The following is a 14,773-nucleotide window of genomic DNA, read 5'->3' on the forward strand; positions in this document are numbered from 1 at the left end:
CCAAAACGTCATCAACACACTTGGTATAAAAGCCAGTCTTCATGAAAAGACTAATTTATTTTTTTAAAGAAAAAGAAATAGCATGACAGTAATACAGGTTAAAACACAACAGGAAACTCAATGCTGTTGTTTCTTTAATCAAATAAATGTATTCTGTTGCAAGAGCATAACATCTGATTCTTGAGACACTGGGTTGCAGTTTAATCATGTAAGAAATTACAGATTTTTTTCAGATCCAAACAAAAAGTCTGACAGTATATTTTCTTCCATCATTGTAAAGAGCACATTTACGGCCCCTTCTCTTGAGATAGTGGGTTTTTTGTTCAGCCTTACCAGGAAGCCAGAGGTGAGTAGCCTTGTGTTGCTTATTTTGATTGCCCCACATTGTATTAATTCCACGCCATGTCTTCATTTCACCCATATATGGCTGCACTCACAGAGACAGCCAGCCACTGTGCCCATTCTCACACCATTTAGTTGTAGATAAAGTTGAACCTACAGGAAATAAATATGAATATACAGCATACCTGAGCTCACACACACCCTTAATACACTCATTCTAACACACAAAAGTGATTTATACACAATATATAAACACACACTACCTGCTTAGTAGTTGCGGTAGGCTGGATATGATTGGCCCATAGCCGGGGGCGTTGTCATAAAGCTCAAACAGAGGGGCTGCCACCAGTTTGTAGTTCTTTGGGACTGCAAACAGAGCTGAAAGACACAGAAGCAAATATCACTAATGATTATGTGAGTAGAGTATGTAGAACAGATTTTGACTAGCTAAGGGGCGCTTACCTTTTTCCTGCAGTTGAACCAGGAAGAGCTTTTTATGCTCCTTGGGTTTAGTGATGTGGGCTGGAATGTAGGGATACTGCAGCAGAACAGAAAAGCAAATATTTACCACACACAAATATTTATTGCAGGCTCAATTTCTCCTCCTCCATAAATTTCAGTGTAAACTGTACTGTGTGTTGGGTTATGCTCACCTGTGGGGGTTCAAAGTTGGGGCGCCACCAGTTTCCGATGGAGTCATCGATCACCCAATCCTGCTTCACCCCGTCCTGCCGGCCCAGGATCTGACAAAGACACAGTAAAGACAATCACTATGGCATCACGGCATCCTGCAGGATCTTAGAGAATGCTACCCCATTGATAGACGCAAACTACTTTAGCGCCTATTGACGATAGTGTCTTTTGACCGGGGTAGTTTTGTTAAAAGCCCCCGACACTTGCTCTAAACATTAAGACGCATCGCTTGCAGTACTGTTTTGGAAACTTAAGGAATTCATCTTTCATATCAGCGAGAAATATATATTTTTCAAACTGTAAATTACTACACACCTTTATAGGGTTAGGTTTGTGTTCCCACACGGCCATATCCCCATGTTACAGTGCTTGTTTACGGAAGACATAGGCTGCCACCTGTGCTAATTAGCTATCTTGCGCGCTCTGCACACCTGTGTGTAAGCTAACTGGGGAGCAAGTGTTGTTCAACTAGAGGCACACAATGTGTGCAAAACTGCTACAATAAGTTTTTTTTTAAAGATTATTTTTCAAAAGCAATGATTATTGATGTTTCTAAACATTAACACACAGCATCAGAATTGGAGTTTACACGGAGCCAAATGTAGGCGAATGGAATGGCTGAAAACTCTACATATGGAGAAGAAGAGTTTGAGAGCTAAGAGAATGCTAGGATGGATGTCATCCGAGGTTGTGATTCCAACTCTGGCTGGCCTCCTTTGAGAGTGTATGTGTATCGTACCTCTGTCATCAGGCGTTTCAGCCCATCCACCTCATCCTCCCCTGGGCTCAGCTCTCCACCTGGCCTGCAAGAGACAAATAGACAACCCTATAAGAGAACCATACAAACATACATGCACACACTTTAAAAACAAACAGACTGTTGATGTAACTCCTGCAGGCTGTGCTTGGTTGGTAGTAGTGCTTACAGTTTGAAGAAGGTGGTTCCCAGCTGCAACAGCAGTACATGGGGCAACCTGTGCTCATGGACAATAAGCACTCCTTCCACCGCCCTCCGCATGCCCAGCTTGTCAAACTCCTCCCGCATCCTCTGGAACCGTGCTGCCACTGAACTGTCCTTCTCATACAGAGGCTCCTTGGTCCCAAATGTGTAGTTGGTGAGAGGGTATCTGAAACAATGTCATGAATACCATTTTTAAATGTGCACATGCCTCGACTAACATGCACACACTACCCAGAACAAGCGGTTGGTGGCACCTTAATTGGGGAGAAGGGCTCGTGGTAATGGCTGGAGCGGAATTGGTGGAATGGTATCAAATACATCAAACACATGGTGTCCATTGTTCAATGCCATACCAATCGCTCTGTTCCAGCCATTATTATGATCCGTCCTCCCCTCAACAGCCTTCACTGCTACTCAGTAACCCCCCCACAAACACACACGGCATAGCTTTTGAATGAGGATGCATCTACAGGACGGTAGACTAGCAATTCATCATCATTTTGTGCCACAAACTGGGCTGTCAAATTGGACATAGAGTCAGCTGCAAAGCTAGCCAGAATTCAAATAGACATTCATTACATTCTCTCTCCAGTCAGAACGTGGCTATGCAACAATCAGGACAGCGCAGAGCCGGCTCAAGATACTGCTTGGAAAACATACCTCAATCCAGGGATGGGAGATGGCAGTGTACTACTAATTGTCTCATCATCCTAAACGACATATCGAGAAGATTGAAATACTGCTAGTCTTTAATGACTGTTAGTTTTTCGTCAGCATGCAGGGCTAGCTAATACTATAGCAGTCCACTAGATTTGACAACACTTCCGGTAGTTACTCACCCCAAAGCTAGCCCAGAGACGGTAGGAAAGCATGACACCCCATTCTCAAATTGTTTCTGATCGGGGCGGGGCCACTGTTTTTTTAAATGTATTTTATTTGACCTTTAACTAGGCAAGTCAGTTAAGAACAAATTCTTATTTTCAATGACGGCCTAGGAATAATGGGTTAACTGCCTTGTTCAGGGGCAGAACGACAGATTGGTACCTTGTCAGCTCTGGGATTTGAACGCTCTAACCACTAGGCTACCCTGCCGCCCAGGTTTACTTATTGTCCCCATATCACGGGTGCCCCAGGGCGAGACATCTCACTGGCAAATGTTTTCTGGGCGGGACAGGTGGAGTGAAAGGGAGGGGCCATTAAGTAGAGCAGAGCTAGCTCAAAGATAGAAGAATGAGACAAAAGAACACGCCAGATATTTCACCTGATGTGTAAATGTGAAGCATCTGGTTGGCATTTCCACTCACAACCAAATATGGTGATGAGAAGAAGCCCAGTGGCTGGCAGTGGGAGACATTCTGCAGATTTTCTCATCGATTAAACATTTCGTAATAATCGTAATACAGTTTTCTGTTTCCAAAACTATAATCTGTAACAGAGTGGACTGCGTTTTGTAAACTTAACCATTTTCCAAAGTTTCTAAAAAAAAATGGTGGTGTTTACTACAAATTGAGTTATTGGGCACACACACCCAAATCAGAGTACACGTTCCATAACAAAAATATGCAAATACATGCTACAACGCGCCAATATGATCTCACTAGTGGGTGTTGAGTGGTAGTGTTCTGTTCTCTCAAGACCCATGGTCTGGAGTAGGATTAAATAGTGGAATGGGGTGGAGATTTTTTAAATTATAGATGGCTAATAGTTGGAGGGGCAATTTTCCACTAAGGTATCAACAATTTAATGTAGGTAGGCCATTTCTCACAGCAGTGCAATAGGTGGTGGTGTATGCACCTAAAAGTTGGATGCAATCTGACAACCAAATCCTAAAGATCGATCGCGCTAGCTCGTGCTTGTTTCACATTTTACAAACATGATATATTAATTATTAGAAATTCAAATCTGTTTTCACATCAATACATAGGTTCATTATTAAGCTACTTAACATAATTTACATATTTAATAGTGTCAATGGAAGTTGTTGTAGGTTAACTTGTTTTTTGGAGTCCATCCTTCTTTTTAATTACATTTTGATTTGTTAAAATCCCACCTAAAATCCCACCTGTTACAACCCCTATTACTAGCTTGTTCAACCTCTCTTTCGTATCGTCTGAGATCCCCAAAGATTGGAAAGCTGCCACGGTCATCCCCCTCTTCAAAGGGGGAGACACTCTAGACCCAAACTGCTACAGACCTATATCTATCCTACCCTGCCTTTCTAAGGTCATCGAAAGCCAAGTTAACAAACAGATCACAGACCATCTCGAATCCCACCGTACCTTTTCCACTATGCAATTATGCAATCTGGTTTCCGAGCTGGTCCTGGGTGCACCTCAGCCACGCTCAAGGTCCTAAACGATATCATAACCGCCATTGATAAGAGACAATACTGTGCAGCTGTATTCGTCAACCTGGCCAAGGCTTTCGACTCTGTCAATCACCATATTCTTATCGGCAGACTCAACAGCCTTGGTTTCTCAAATGACTGTCTCGCCTGGTTCACCAACTACTTCTCAGACAGAGTTCAGTGTGTCAAATCGGAGGGCCTGTTGTCCGGACCTCTGGCAGTCTCTATGGGGGTGCCACTGGGTTCAATCCTAGGGCCGACTCTTCTCTGTATACATCAATGATGTCGCTCTTGCTGCTGGTGATTCTCTGATCCAGCTATACGCAGACAACACCATTCTGTATACTTCTGGCCCTTCTTCGGACACTGTGTTAACTAACCTCCAGATGAGCTTCAATGCCACACCACTCTCCTTCCATGGCCATACAACTGCTCTTAAATGCAAGCAAAACTAAATGCATGCTCTTCAACCGATCGCTGCCCACACCTACCCACCCGTCCAGCATCACTACTCTGGACTGTTCTGACCTAGAATATGTGGACAACTACAAATAACTAGGTGTCTGGTTAGACTGTAAGCTCTCTTTCCAGACTCACATTAAGCATCTCCAATACAAAATTCAATCTAGAATCTGCTTCCTATTTCGCAACAAAGCATCCTTCACTCATACTGCCAAACATACTCTCGTAAACTGGATGCAGTCTATCACAGTGCCATCCGTTTTGTCACCAAAGCCCCATACACTACCCACCACTGCGACCTGTATGCTCTCGTTGGCTGGCCCTAGCTTCATATCCGTCGCCAAACCCACTGGCTCCAGGTCATCTATAAGTCTTTGCTAGGTAAAGCCCCGCCTAATCTCAGCTCACTGGTCACCATAGCAGCACCCACCCAAAGCACTCGCTCCAGCAGGTACATTTCACTGGTCACCCCCAAAGCCAACACTCCCTTTGGCTGCCTTTCCTTCCAGTTCTCTGCTGCCAGTGACTGGAACGAACTGCAAAAATCACTGAAGCCTCATATCTCCCTCACTAGCTTTAAGCACAAGCTGTCAGAGCAGCTCACATATCACTGCACCTGTACATAGCCAATCTGTAAATAGCCCATCCAACTACCTCATCACCATGTTATTTATTTTGCTCCTTTGCACCCCAGTACTGCTACCTGCACACTCATCTTCTGCACATCTATCACCTCAGTGTTTAATTTGCCATACTGTAATAATTTCATCACTATGGCCTATTTATTGCTTAACTCCCCCCCCCCCCCCCTTATCCTACCTCATTTGCACACACTTTATATAGACTTTCTGTATTGTATTATTGACTGCATGTTTGTTTATTCCATGTGTAACTCTGTGTTGTTGTTTGCGTCGCACTGCTTTGCTTTATCTTGGCCAGGTCGCGGTTGTAAATGAGAACTGGTTCTCAACTAGCCTACCTGGTTAAATAAAGGTGAAATATATATATTTTTTAAACTCCTCCTGCAAAGCTTGCAGTCCATTAACTCTTCCATACAATTGAGTGAAATACGGGTATTGTAGTAGTCTTTGCATAACCACTATACATACACACATAATCTGACGTTAAAAACCAATCGTCGTCGTCCCTTCACCCTGTTACTCACAAATTAATGGTTCTCTCCAGGCTGAGTGGTTTTGCAGGCGCGCTCATGTATTTGTTCCCGCCGAACTGACTGACCCCGCGCGGCCAGCCGGCGGATGAACGATTGGGAACAGGCACACTCGACATTGCTCCAATACCACTATACAAAATCTAGCTTCAAAATCCTCAGGTAGAAATGCAATGCAAAAGATGTACTAGAACAATAACAAAGAAAAATGGAAGGCCGTAACCATGCGCAAATTGCCTTCCTCTCTTTCTCTTTTTCCTGTTCCGTGTTTGATGCAGTAGGTATACTTCCGACAATTGGGGCATTGCCGCCACCTATCTTGCTGGAGTGTAATAACCAGTAATAATAATAGTAGCTCCTGTAGATGAAATCTGAATTTTGAGGTGGTCGAACTCTATCCAATTGCTTTGCCCTTGTCCAACAAACCCCAAAGGTTCTGTTAAATGTAAAAACTCTAACCCTGCATGAATAAGGTAATGATGGTTCATCAATAAAAGCACTTTCCTCCATCAAATCTAATTTTATTGGTCACATTCATATATTTAGCAGATGTTATTGCGGGTGTAGCGAAATGTTTGTGTTCCTAGCTTCAACAGTGCAGTAGTATCAAACAGTTCAGAACAATACACACTAATCTAAAAGTAAAATAATTAAATTAAGAAATATATAAATATTACATCAAGCAATGTTGGAGTGGCATTGACAACAAAAAGGTGTTAATTTAACCTTTATTTAACTAGGCAAATACAGTAGAATAGAATACAGTATATAAATATGAGATGAGTAAAGCAGTATGTAAACATTATTGAAGTGGCCAGTGATTCCAAGAAAAAAAATCTATGTATATAGTGCAGCAGCCTCTAAGGTGCAGGGTTACGTAACCGGGTGGAAGCCTGCTAGTGATGGCTATTTAACAGTCTGATGGCCTTGAGATAGAAGCTGTTTTTCAGTTTCTCTGTCCCAGCTTTGATGCACCTGTACTGGCCTTGCCTTCTGGAAGATAGAGGCAGGAACAGGCCGTGGCGCGGGTGGTTGATGTCCTTGATTATCTTTTTGGCCTTCCTGTGACATCGGGTGCTGTAGGTGTCCTGGATGGCATGTAGTTTGCCCCCGGGGATGCGTTGGGCAGACCACACCACCCTCTGAAGAGCCCTGCGGTTACCATACCAGGCCGTGATACAGCCTGACAGGATGCTCTCAATTGTGCATCTGTAAAAGTTTGTCAGGGTTTTAGGGGCCTCCGTTGAGATTTTCCTGTAATTCTCACAGGTCAGGAGGCTATACATGAGTGTGTCATGTTGGTAGGCTGTTACCTTCACATAACACAGAGCTGTACACACATTGTATATTCAAAACAGGCCCGTTTTTTTGTTTGTTCTACTGTATTATTGACTGTATGTTTTGTTTATTCCATGTGTAACTCTGTGTTGTTGTATGTGTCAAATTGCTACGCTTCATCTTGGCCAGGTAGCAGTTGCAAATGAGAACTTGTTCTCAACTAGCCTACCTGGTTAAATAAAGGTGAAATAAAATACATTTATGTTTATTTTCTGGCTTAGTAAAGTTGTTTTTGCGGACTAAAACCTCCCTGTCTCTGTGTCAACCTCTGCACGCTCAACCCAACACCCCACGGTTTACCATCCTGTGTACAGGTACAGTGAATGGCAAGCTGCTCTGACAGCTGATGCTTAAAGTTAGAGAGGGATATACCAGACTCCAGCTTCAGTGATTTTTGCAATTCGTTCCAGTCATTGGCAGCAGAGAGCTGGAAGGAAAGGCAGCCAAAGGGAGTGTTGGGTTTGGGTGTGACAAGTGAAATATACCTGTGGGGCGGGGCTTCACCTAGCATAGACTTAGATGACCTGGAGCCAGTGGGTTTGGCGACGAATATGTAGTGAGGCCCAGCCAACGAGAGCATACAGGTCGCAGTGGTGGGTAGTGTATGGGGCTTTGGTGACAAAACGGATGGTACTGTGATAGCAAGCTGGATGTAGTCTGAGTAGAGTGTTGGGGGCTAAAATTACATTGCCGGTCAAGGATCGGTAGGACAGTCAGTTTTAAAAGGGTATGTTTGGCAGCATGAGTGAAGGAGGCTTTGTTGTGAAATAGGAAGCCGATTCTAGATTTAATTTTGGATTGGAGATGCTTAATGTGAGTATGGAAAGAGAGTTTACAGTCTAACCAGACACTTAGAATATGTGGACAACTACAAATGTCTAACTCAGAACCATCCAGAGTAGTGATGCTAGTCGGGCGGGAGGGTGCGGGCAGCAATCGGTTGAAGAGCATGCACTTAGTTTTACTTGCATTTAAAAGCAGTTGGAGGTCTTGGAATGAGTGTTGTATGGCAATGAAGCTCGTCTGGTGTTTTTTTAGCAGTGTCCAACGAAGGATCAGTTGTATACAGAATGGTGTCGTCTGCGTAGAGGTGGATCAGAGAATCACCAGCAGCAAGAGCGACATCATTATTATATATAGAGAAAAGAGTTGGCCAGAGAATTGAACCCTGTGGCACCCCCATAGAGACTGCCAGCGGTCTGGACAACAGGCCCTCCGATTTGACACACTGAACTCTGTCTGAGAAGTAGTTGGTGAACCAGGTGAGACAGTCATTTGAGAAGCCACGGCTGTTGAGTCTGCCGATAAGAATACGGCGATTAGGGCCTCCCGGGTGGCGCAGTGGTTAAGGGCACTGTACTGCAGCGGCAGCTGTGCCATCAGAGTCCCTGGGTTCGCGCCCAGGCTCTGTCGTAACCGGCCGCGACCGGGAGGTCCGTGGGGCGACGCACAATTGGCCTAGTCCGGGTTAGGGAGGGATTGGTCGGTAGGGATCTCCTTGTCTCATCGCGCACCAGCGACTCCTGTGGCGGGCCGGGCGCAGTGCGCGCTAGCCAAGGTTGCCAGGTGCACGGTGTAGCCTCCGACACATTCCGGGTTGGATGCGCCTCCGACACATTGGTGCGGCTGGCTTCCGGGTTGGATGCGCGCTGTGTTAAGAAGCAGTACGGCTGGTTGGGTTGTGTATCGGAGGACGCATGACATTCAGCCTTCGTCTCTCCCGAGTCCGTACGGGAGTTGTAGCAATGAGACAAGATAGTAGCTACTACAACAATTGGATACCACGAAATTGGGGAGAAAAAGGGGGTAAAATAAATAAAAATATATATATATAAAAAAAAGAATATATATATATATAAAAAAAAGAATACAGAGTTGAAAGCCCAAACTTTTGGGAATTAGTGCTACAGGATGCACATTTCTGTTTGAAAAAGGCTTTCCTAACTGACTGAGTATACTGATTCTTGACTTCCCTGAAAAGTTGCATATCGCGGGGGCTATTCGGTGCTAATGCAGAACGCCACAGGATGTTTTTGTGCTGGTCAAGGGCAGGCTGGTCAAGGGTGAACCAAGGGCTATATCGGTTCTCTTTTCTTATGGATTTAGGGTTGTACCTGGTAGGTTCCTTGATCATTTGTGTGAGATTGAAGGCATTTAGCATAGATTGTAGGATGGCCGGGGTGTTAAGCATGTCCCAGTTTAGGTCATCTAACAGCACGAACTCCGAAGATAGACGGGGGGGCAATCAATTCACATATGTTGTCCAGGGCACAGCTGGGGGCTGAAAGGGGTCTATAACAAGCGGCAACGGTGAGACTTGTTTCTGGAAAGGTGGATTTTTGAAAGTAGAAGCTCAAATTGTTTGGGCACAGACCTGGATAGTATAACAGAACTCTGCAGGCTAACTCCGCCCCCTTTGGCAGTTCTATCTTGTCGGAAAATGTTAGTTAGGAATGGAAATGTAAGGATTTTGGTGGCCTTCTTAAGCCAGGATTCAGACAAGGCTAGGATATCCGGGTTGGCGGAGTGTGCTAAAGCAGTGAATAAAACAAACTTAACGAGGAGGCTTCTAATGTTAACATACATGAAACCAAGGCCTTTATGGTTACAGAAGTCAACAAATGAGAGCGCCTGGGGAATGGGAGTGGAGCTAGGGGCTGCAGGGCCTGGGTTAACCTGTACATCACCAGAGGAGGAGTAGGATAAGGGTACAGCTAAAGGCTATAAGAACTGGTCGTCTAGTGTGTTCGGAACAGAGAGTAAAAGAAGCAGATTTTTGGGTGCGGAGGAATAGATGATTCAAGCAATAATGTACAGACATGATATGGTAGGATGTGAGTACAGTGGAGGTAAACCTAGGCATTGAGTGATGAGAGGTTTTGTCTCTAGAGGCACCATTTAAGCTAGGTGAGGTCACCGCATGTGTGGGGGTGGAACAAAAGGGCTAGCTAAGGCATACTGAGCAGGGCTGGAGGCTCTACAGATAAATAAGACAATAATCACTAACCAAAACAGCAATAAACAAGGCATATTGACATTAGGGAGAGGCATGTGTAGCCGAGTGATCATAGGTTCCAGTGAGTAGTTAGACGAGCTGGAGACACGGCGATTCAGACAGCTAGCGGGCCGGGGATAGCAGATGGGCCTTCGGGGGATGTCACAACGGAAGAGCCTGTTGAAACCCCCTCAGACGGTTATGTCGGCAGACCAGTCGTGATGGATCGGCGGGGCTCCGTGTCGGCAGTAAAAGGGTCCAGGCCAATTGGCAGAATAGGTATTGTAGCCCAAGAATTGGCTGATGGACCTCTTCAGCTAGCCGGGCGATGTGCCTAGCTCGAGGCTAGCTCCAGGCTAACTGGTGCTTGCTTCGGGACAGAGACGTTAGCCAGGAGTAGCCACTCGGATAGCATCTAGCAAGCTGCGATGATCTGGTGTAAAAGTTCAAAGCTTGCGGTAGGAATCCGGAAATGTGGTAGAGAAAATGCAGTCCGATATGCTCTGGGTTGTTATACTGTGCAGACTGGCAGGAATTGACCGGGCTGAGGCTGGCTGATGTCCGAGTTAACGGTGATGACCGCTAGCAGTGGCTAACTGACTACTAGCTAGTTAGCTGGCTAGCTTCTGATGGGGGTTCTGGTTCTAAAGTGTAAAACAAATAGCAGATCCGTACCACATTGGGTGAGGCGGGTTGCAGGAGAGTATGTTCAGTCCGTAGATGGAAAATGAGATTAAAAAGATATATACATGGGACAAACAGACATCTGACGGCTACGCCATCTTGGAACACACATAAGAATGATGGAAGCCACTGTGTACTTGGGGACTTTCAATGCTGCAGACATTTTTTCATGCCCTTCCACAGATCTGTGTCTCTACACAATCCTGTCTCTGAGCTCTAAATCAAATCAAATCAAATTGTATTTGTTACATGCGCCGAATACAACCTTACCTTAACATGAAATGCTTACTTACAAGCCCTTATCCAACAACGCAGTTCAAGAAATAGAGTTAAGAAAATATTTACGAAATAAAATTACATAACAATAACAAGGCTTTATACAGGGGGTACAGGGTCAATGTGGACAATCTACTGACAATTCCTTTGACATCATGGCTTGGTTTTTGCTATGACATGCACTATCAACTGTGGGACCTTATATAGACAGGTGCGTGCCTTTCCAAATCATGTCCAATCAATTGAATTTACCACAGGTAGAATTCAATCAAGTTGTAGAAACATCTCAAGAATGATCAATGGAAACAGGATGCACCGGAGCTCAATTTCAAGTCTCATAGCAAAGGGTCTGAATATTTATGTATTTCAGTTTTTTTTTATACATTTGCAAAAATTTCTAAAAACCTGTTTTTTGCTTTGTCATTATGGGGTACTGTGTGTAGATTGCTGAAGATTGCTGATTTAATCCATTTTAGAATAAGGCTGTAAAGTAACAAAATGTGGAAAAAGCAAAGAGGTCTGAATACTTTCCGAAGGCACGGCACGGCACACACGGCACACACGGCACACACACACACACACACACACACACACACACACACACACACACACACACACACACACACACACACACACACACACACACACACACACACACACACACACACACACACACACACACACACACACACACACACACACACACACACACACACACACACACACACACACACACACACACACACACACACACACACACACACACGGTTTACTCACTTTAAATGGCTTAGATCCTTCGAAATCCGGCCACACAGCTGATAAGAATATGAGAACGAAGTGCCATCACTGTGAACCTGAGACAGCAAGACAGATAATTTACTTCACACCAATCTAACAAAACGGACAGGTTAAAAATTCCACTAAATGGTCAATATATATCCTATTTCTTGGTTGAAAACTGGTCACCCTTACATTGGAGGACCTCCAGGGGGCTATTGCTGCAACTGCCGTTTGCAGCTGCTTCCCTCCCCAATCCTGGAAACCTCCTGAGTTTCAAACATCCAGGAGGGCAGGCTGCAGTTCTTCTGCATATTTTCCTCCTCCCAGGTGATATCATTATCCTCGGGGGTCTGCACAGAACTCTTCTTCTTAACCTTCCTACACCTCTTCACAACATCCTCCTCCACCTGATCCTGCTGCTCCGTGACTGGAAGTTGAAGTGTTGTGGTTAAGCCACTGTGGTGGAGCTTCATGCCAGAGCGTTGGTGCTTTGTAGATAGACTCACAGTGGAGGAGCCGCCACTGGAGGGGAGTAGGCTGTGGGAGGGGCCTGGTTTTTGATAAGGAGGAAGGGAGTGCTCGCCTGACCTTTGGGTGGCCCCATGGGTCAGGGTTGGCACCTGGGTGTTGGTTGCCAGGGGAAACGTTGCAAGGGTGACTGGTTGTGGAGTGGGGTCGAGCAGAGACGGGCTCTTCTGGAGGGGGAGGGGCTCCGAGGTGATGGATTCTGTCAGGGAACCAATGAGAGACAGAAGTTAGAATATCTCTAGTGCGGCGCAAAGATAAATGTGCATGGTGTGGTGTGTGTGTGTGTGTGTGTGTATAGAGGTTGAATGATTGAAAAGTTAAAAGGAAAGGAGCACACCGTCAGATGCAGAGGAGGTCCTGAGCAGCTCAGCTGCTGGAGCAAACATGTCCCATGGGCTCGCCACTGCTCCTCCGGTCACCCTTGACACCACCTCACCATCCATACTCTCCTCTAGAGAGAGGGAGAGAAAAATATAGATATTTGTACACACACTGGGCTCTATTGTGGTAGCAGCATATTTCAGCTAGCAGTAACAGATAGCAAATACTTAATCTACAGCATGGACCAGTTAACAACCATAACTCACGGGAAAGTGTGGGACCATGAGCAGGATGTCTTCTCTCCAGAGGCACTGGCCTGTCAGTCTGCCTAATGTCAGCAGCAACGATTGGTTGATCGGTCTCTGGTGGGTCTGTCGGTCTGTCTTCAGATGGAGGGACCAGTCCACTCCGCGTTTCACTGTCTTCTAAATAAAACACAACGGTCAGTTCAGAAAGACAGAACAGGTATAGATGATTTTCAGGTGTGAGAGAGAGGGTGAGACACCCTTAAGTGTTACCTGAGGGTGTGTGTAGTTTCTGGCTCAGATCATCTGGGATGTGTAGGTGAGACACAGGGACATTGAAAGTATCCTCCCTCTTGCATGAAGTGTATGTACTAGATGCCTCATTACCCCAACAACATGCGCTTTTATCAGTGTTCTTCTTCTCCTCCTTTGGCTCTGTGCCATAACTCAGGATGACCTGCTCTATCCAGGACTCCAACTTAGTCCTCCTACCCCGAGTCATGGCCAAGCACCCTAAAACACTGGAGACAGGCATGTACAGAATAATGTGACAGTTGAGAGTTGATGGCACTAGTCCCTTATACTATTTTCAGTATACTAGCTAGTTACCTGTTATTACACTAACTGTGGTGACTATAATATCCATACACAGTTGTGGATTTATTAACTAGCTAAACATTGCAGTGAAAAGCCTCTCATGGTACTAACTTTCCCACACATAACTAGTTTACAAACTAAACTAAGATAAATTAGAACTAGGCCTAGCTAATAGAATAGATCATATCGAGAAAACATCAATACCAACTTTAACGTTACTTAGCTAGCTTTGTTGTGAACTGTACGGCGAAGTCTTCCTCCTACTCATGTGACAGGAAACTTAGCTGCTTACCCCTAACGTTAGCTAGCTACTGTAGATCCCCTAGGTCAGTGGTTCATAACCTTTTTTTAGTTACTGTACCACCAACTGAATTTTGCTTTGCCCGGAGTACCCCTGAAGTACCCCCTCATGTGCATTTGGTCTTATGTGTCTACTCAATTACCACCCCTGGTTGGGAACCACTGCCCTAGGTCGTCATGTCGTTTAGATTTACACTATTACATTTGGGAACAGCGGCAATTATATATTGCAACTCACCTGATAGTAAAACAACGACAACCACCTTTGAGTCTGATTGAATGTAGCGGTTCCACTGACTGATGTTACTTTATTTACGTTCCGTTGGGGAACCTTTCCAAAGCAAATGGTTCCCACTGCAATCCCCTATCATGGGAAACACTGTTCACGCCATTTCGATACCGAAGTGTGTCCTGTCCCACTGCACACGCACACGTTATATTCCTTTCCTTGTCCATTCATGACCCCTTATCTAAAATGTCTGTATTAAAGCACTTGTGGGGAACACCTGTATAGTCCCTTCATCTACCCTTAAAAAAATAAAGGAGATGAGGAAATTATGTCTATAGGAGTAACTTATTGGGAGCAACATCCCCTAGTGTAATTGCTCCCCTCTGTCTGCCCTTGACAATTTGTCCTTGGAGACAGGTGATGGCCAGATATGGTTCTGCAACCACATATTACCTTAATCAATCCAATAATTTCTGTCCGTCAAGGTGTATCGTTGAGGGCATA

The 14,773-nt window shown here is 44.9% G+C and overlaps 1 protein-coding gene and 1 non-coding gene across 2 annotated transcripts; both read right to left on the reverse strand.

The window, feature by feature from the left end:
• Positions 1–20: 20 nt before the first annotated feature.
• LOC110526442 (cleavage and polyadenylation specificity factor subunit 5) lies at positions 21–6,205 on the reverse strand. Its single transcript, XM_021607432.3, has 7 exons — positions 5,971–6,205; positions 1,962–2,162; positions 1,775–1,838; positions 996–1,085; positions 805–880; positions 606–720; positions 21–495 (listed from the first exon to the last, which is right to left on the reverse strand). The coding sequence occupies exons 1-7, from the start codon at positions 6,093–6,095 to the stop codon at positions 474–476; spliced, it is 693 nt and encodes a 230-aa protein (XP_021463107.1). The 5' UTR covers positions 6,096–6,205; the 3' UTR covers positions 21–473.
• Positions 6,206–11,949: 5,744 nt separating this feature from the next.
• Positions 11,950–14,339, reverse strand: LOC110526441 (uncharacterized). Its single transcript, XR_016496836.1, has 6 exons — positions 14,279–14,339; positions 13,417–13,664; positions 13,165–13,323; positions 12,915–13,028; positions 12,242–12,776; positions 11,950–12,123 (listed from the first exon to the last, which is right to left on the reverse strand). It is a non-coding gene; the product is annotated as an uncharacterized LOC110526441 (transcript).
• Positions 14,340–14,773: the final 434 nt, after the last annotated feature.

Source organism: Oncorhynchus mykiss, chromosome 6, assembly GCF_057628025.1.
Source record: "Oncorhynchus mykiss isolate SJ-2025 chromosome 6, ASM5762802v1, whole genome shotgun sequence".
Lineage (NCBI taxonomy): Eukaryota > Metazoa > Chordata > Actinopteri > Salmoniformes > Salmonidae > Oncorhynchus > Oncorhynchus mykiss.